We start from the raw sequence: 6,196 nt of genomic DNA on the forward strand, positions 1-6,196 counted from the left end.
GCTGGCATGGACTTAACAGCTTCGATTTTAGCTGGGTCTGCCTTTAGACCCTCAGCTGTTATTAGGTGTCCTACATATGGCACAGAAGATTGCTTGATGTGGCATTTGTCGAAGTTGAGGCTCAGATTGTAACTTGTGGCTCTCTGAATTACTTTATGGAGGATCGCATCATGCTCCTTCTCTGTGGGTGCTGCTATCAGGATGTCGTCCATAATGCTTATCGCACCACTGATCCCCTCAAGCGTTTCATCCATTATTCTCTGAAAAATCTCAGGTGAGCATTTCAAGCCAAATGGAAGCCTCAGCCACCTAAACCTCCCAATGGGCGTGTTGAAAGTTGTCAACAGAGATGATGCTTCATCCAGTTCTATCTGCAAGAACCCAGATTTCGCATCCAGAACTGAGAAGACTTTAGCACCCGGGATTGCGGAGATTACTTCTTCAATGGTGCGCATCGGGTAGTGCTCCCTCTTTATGGCCTTGTTTAAATCACTCGGATCAATGCAAACTCTTATCTTGCCATTCCGAACAGCTGTTACCATTGAACACACCCACTCAGCCGGTTGGTCGACTTTGGTGATGTATCCCATTTTGACCATCTCTTGCATTTTCTCTATTATTTTCTTTCTGAGCGCCGCTGGTTGACGTCGGACTGGATGAACTACACTTTTTGCGTTTGGGTCAATTTTGATTGTGTATTTGTCCGGCAAATTTCCCGTAGTATGTGCCAACTCTGGATAATCATCTAGCCCAGCTGGCACATTCTGTGTTTTCATTGCACCACTGGAGCATTTTTCTTAGTTTTTCAGGTTAGTTGGCTGCAATGCATCCAGGCGAATGACTAAACCTAGTGTTTCAGCCGTTTCACCACTCAGCTCATTTTCTTGTGAGATATCCACAATCTCAAACTCTGCTATTACAAGTAGCACTCTTGTATTTAATTCTAAGATCAACTGCTGCTACTGGTTTCAGCTTGTGGTTAGAGTATGACTGCAGAACTCGATGTAAACGTTTAAGCTCACCAGCGTGTAAATCAATGTATTACACTTTGCACCAGTATCAATTCTGAATGGCACTTTCTGTGACAGAATTTCAATGTCTGCTGTCCATTTGTCACTACTTTCTTCCTTTGTCTGTGTCAAATTAATGTTGAGAATTTCCTCCTATATCGTTTCTGATTCCTCCTCAATGCTTACTGTGTTGACGGATCTTTTGCAACATACTGCCACCCAGTGGTTTGGCTTGTGACAGTAGGAACAGACAGAGGCTTTTGCTGGGCATTTTCCTTGATTCCACTTATGCTGTGCGTCTTTGCCACAACTTGTGCACTTTTTGGGCCAGTTTACATGCATTTCTTTCTGATCATATTTTGTTTGATTCTTTTGATAGGCCTTTTTGTTTGCCACTTGATATTTTGTTTTCACATGCACTGCTCACACTTGAGACTCTTCTTCCCTGACGATTTGAATTTGCTTCTGTGAAAGTTCGAATTGCTGAGCAATTTCAAGTGCTTTCGGCAGCATTAAGTCTTCTCCTTTGTCTAACAGTCTTTATTGGACGCGCTTCTCTCTGACACCCACGATTTATTGCATCGATCAACATGTCATCGCAATCCATTAGTATAAGTCTCGAGTCCTTCACAAAGTGGTCAAAACTCTCAGCATTACCTTGCTTTCTTTGTTCAAAACGGTGTCTGGCTCAAGGTTAATTTCGTAAACGAAAACTAAAACAAAGACGAAAACGATTGATGAAAAAACTATTTCGTAAACTGAAATAAAATGAAAACGTCAGAATATTTGAAAAACTAAAACGAAATTAAACTAACAACAGTTATTGAAAAACTAACTGAAATAAAATAATAATTATCAGAAATAAAGAATCGTTTTCATAATCATTACGTTCTCATCCCTTGGCGGAAAAATATATGAGATGTGTGGCGCCGGCGGTTTAGGGAAATACCTGGAAATGGCGCATCACGTACGTGAGGTTATCTGACGGAGAGACACAAAGCAGTTTAAAGCAGGGTCCTGCACGGGTCCTGTTTGGTAAACCTGCACCAGCAGTACGTAACAGAACACCCGACCCGTTACCCGACAGCAGCACTAATTTATTTCTATACCAGACCAGGGGTGCGTTTCCCAGAAGCAACTATGGTCGCAAGTTCCGTCGTTACCAATCGACTTCAATGGAACTAACAACCGTAGTTAGCTAACGATGCTTTTGGGAAACGCACCCCAGAACCGTTTGACAGAGTCCCGAACCGAACCCGCATTAATCTACAACATCAGGTAGGCAAAATTATTTATTTTCTCATGTAACACAAGCAATCAAACCAACATTAGGCATGTTGGTGCTTTGAAGATAAACAGACACGCAGAGCAACATAATTAACAGAAAAAAAGATGAGAACACGCCTTTCTGTAAACAATACAAAACTTTAGCCTAGCATTTTGTGATCACTCTGCCAGGCTTTCGGACAGATGTGCATAGGCTAAATCACATCATACACACGCTTATAATTCTTCATAAATAAAGAAAAGAACATATTCAAATATGAGCTTTATTGTTAAATATGATTGCCGTTATTATTAAATTTCATTAGTTCCAGTTATGATTTATGCGCGGCTGTTCACGGAAAAGTGAGCAAGACACGACAGTTACAATATCATGATTATGGTTAAATAAGATAAAAGACATATAACCAAATTAGGCTACAATTATTTTCATATTAAATATCTCAACACACATCATTGGATATGGCATTAAGCGCAACTTGTATAGATTCATTTAGTAAAAAAGGCTTGACTGCTTTCTTTGGCGTATATTTGTATACTTTTACTATCTGATCAATCTCAGCATGCGTTCATTTTGTGTCGCTAGACGTTTGCCTCACTAAGGTTAAATTATGCCTACGTCTTTCTTTGGCCTGCGCTCTGGAAGTGATCTGTTAATTCTGCTTTCAAAACTATAATAACCTTGGTCTGGCTATCCTCTTATTCTTTCTCAGCCTTATGTAGCGGGCGAATTTGTCCAAAACTTTGAAGGGATCATTTCTCTCACCTTCCGCCCAGCTGAACGTCTTGTAGATTTCCAGGCCTTGTTCGCCGATCCACGTACACAGCCAGCCTGCGCGCTGCTTCGCGGTTAGCTCCGATAACGGGCCTTCGAAGACGAACGTGACGTGACTTCGAAATCTTTCGAATTCTTGATACAAATCCGGAGCGTCCCAGTCGATTTTTGGGTGATCGAACTGCGAGGATGCCATACTTCATTATCTGTACTTAGCAGAGTGTTTCTTAACATTAATACATTACACGCTGCATTGTGATTTATAACTAATGCTTGCTCACATACTCACTTGTTTGCTGAATAACAATGTAGGTTAGTCCTCTTTATATCAAAAAAGGAAATTCATATAATAATTGTATACTCTAAAGGCACTATGCTTCCAAATTACTAGTCTTTTATGTTTGCGTAGAAAGAACTATATCACTAGATCATCAAATGGGAATCGATTAGAAATACCTGGGGTATATTCAGAGCACGGAAAATCAGCTTTCTCTTACTATGCTCCTTGGTTGTGGAATACTTCTAAAAAGCTATTGCAGTGTATAATGATTGAACATATCGCTGTTTTAATTAATTTGTTATATAATTGTTAATTATAATTTTGCTTAGTGTCTGCCTTTGTTTATGCTCCTGTGGCTCAGTGGTAGAGCATTGCATTAGTGGCGCAAAAGGTCATGGGTTCAATTCTCAGGGAACACACATACTGGTTAAAGATAAATGTACAGCCTGAATGCACTGTAAGTCTCTTTGGATAAAAGTGTCTGCTAAATGCATAAATGCATAAACTTTTGTATGGTCATCTTGGCCAGGACTCCCTTGAAGAAAATATGAATTTTTATCACAATGGGACCTTCCTGGAAAAATAAAGGATAAAATTACAAATATAAAATAAAAAATGGGCTTTTCATCAGCTCACAAACCCCTTTTGGGAAACTCTGTTTTACACAATAGTAAAAGCATTTGAAAAGGCATTAGTAATGAATTCATGAACATTTTTTTTAATGTTCAGTTTGGATCATGGAGGACATTTTAGGATCACACCAGGTCTGCGAAAATGTAAGTCCTCACACACACAAACACCTATGAATATTTAAAAATAGGGATGCACCGAAATGAAAATACGTGGCCAAAGCTGAAGCCGAATATAACGAAACACTTGGCCGAAAGCCGAATACCGAACACGATTGGTCACATTTTTCATTTATTTTGCCAGTTTTTTCCACCATTGCATAAATTAAATAGTCAAAATGTGCTTTTTGTCTTGCTTTTCAAAGAATTCAAAAATATTTAACATGTTTTAAACATTCCAGCAGACGTTACACCAACAAAGCACAATATAACATAAAATAAATGAATTAAAATGAGTAAAATACAAATATTTTTATTTGGCCATCTTTGAGCCCCCCGTCTTGAGTAGCCTATATTATGCTCATAACTGACTGCTGAAAGAATGTAACATACTCTGTATGTATGAATGAATGATGCATTTATATAGCGCTTTATTGTGTATTGCTGTACACCCAAAGCACTTTACAATCATGAGGGGGTCTCTCCTCAACCACCACCACGACGGCAGCCACAGTACAACAGCGCCAGTGCGAAAGAGTGCAAAAAAGTGGATGAACCCACAAAATATTTGTCCTAGACATAAGCCTACTTATGGCCGCGAGAACTAGGGGTGCTGCAGCACCCCCTGCTGACAGCTGTTTTACTGCACTGGAATTTAAAATTCTAATTTTCCACAATTGTTCATGAAATGACTCTAAAGAGTATTTAGTTTTTATATGTTGTTGAATGTGGTTTGTGACTTCTGGATCACAGATGGATCTTTAGAATGACACTTAAAAATGTTTCCACATTGCCGACATGTTTTCTGCATTTTTAAGTGTGCGCGCCTCTCACTCTGCGCTGGTTGCTATTTGATCGCGTGATTAAAAACGTGATTGTTCGGTAAAATGTATACAGTCTTTTCACTTATTCGGCCGAACACCGAAAGTGCTTTTTTTGCTATTTTTGGACGAATAATTTAAGTTGCCCAACATTCGGTGCATCCCTATTTAATAATGACGTAGATGTTTTGATATGCCTTTTTGTGTTCAGATGCCTGTGATATCACACTGGATCCAAACACAGTGCACACTCAACTCATCCTTTCTGAAGGGAACAGAAAAATAACATGTGTGAAAGAGCATCAGCCGTATCCTGATCATTCAGAGAGATTTGAGCGCTTTGAGCAGATTCTGTGTAGAGAGAGTCTGACTGGACGCTGTTACTGGGAGGCTGAATGGAGCAGCTCGGGTCATGTAGCAGTGGCATATAAAGGAATCAACAGGAAGGGAGGAATTGATTGTTGGTTTGGACTCAATGAAAAGTCCTGGAATATTTACTGTTGTGATATGATTTACACTGTCTGGCACAATAATAAGAGCACAGATATTCCTCGCTCTTCATCCTCTCATAGAGTAGGAGTGTATCTGGACTGGTCGGCCGGCACGCTGTCCTTCTACAGCATCTCTGACACACACACACTCACACACTTACACACATTCAACACCACATTCACTGAACCCCTCTATGCTGGGTTTAAGGTTTATTCTGATTCTTCCGTGTTTCTATGTCAGATTTAACAACATTCCTGTGAGGAACTGCAGAGACACAAGTGGAAAAAAAATCCGCATCAAATAATTTCTACATATAGTGCGAAGGGATATTAATAGTGGCCAAGTAAAAATAGAACACTAGGCTTTGAATTTAAAGATGAATTTGAATTCAAAACTTTCTGAGCAGTTTCACTCCAATGAAAACCGTGGCATTCAGTGCATCAACAAGGCGTCCATGTTTTATTCTACTCAAAATGAATTACATTACATTAAATATAAATTAATTTAATATTAATATTTCAATGTTGCACCATGAAAGTAACTTTTAAGTGTCAGATTCATTGAAAATTGCACTTTAATCTAACAGCTTGACTGTGTAATACTGGGTTACTAAATCTTTGCACGTGGTAAATCACCCCTTATGCAACGACAATATATTTCTTAACCCTTTGACGCGTACGATCACACCGGTGTGATTAGACCGTTCAGTGCGTCACGTGATCAACTGCCGAACTCAAATCTGCTTT

General features: G+C 39.4%; 1 protein-coding gene across 1 annotated transcript in view; it reads left to right on the forward strand.

The window, feature by feature from the left end:
• Positions 1-5,728, forward strand: part of LOC107576375 (ribonuclease inhibitor-like) — a gene marked incomplete at its 5' end in the record, with an annotated part of 19,533 nt that extends 13,805 nt beyond the window's left edge. Inside the window, 2 exons of the mRNA XM_016262565.1 lie at positions 4,079-4,125; positions 5,170-5,728. Coding sequence (XP_016118051.1) covers positions 4,079-4,125; positions 5,170-5,696 — 574 coding nt within the window. The remainder of the gene's footprint in view (positions 1-4,078; positions 4,126-5,169) is intronic.
• Positions 5,729-6,196: the final 468 nt, after the last annotated feature.

Source organism: Sinocyclocheilus grahami, unplaced genomic scaffold (assembly GCF_001515645.1).
Source record: "Sinocyclocheilus grahami isolate Dianchi unplaced genomic scaffold, SAMN03320097.WGS_v1.1 scaffold3607.1, whole genome shotgun sequence".
NCBI lineage: Eukaryota > Metazoa > Chordata > Actinopteri > Cypriniformes > Cyprinidae > Sinocyclocheilus > Sinocyclocheilus grahami.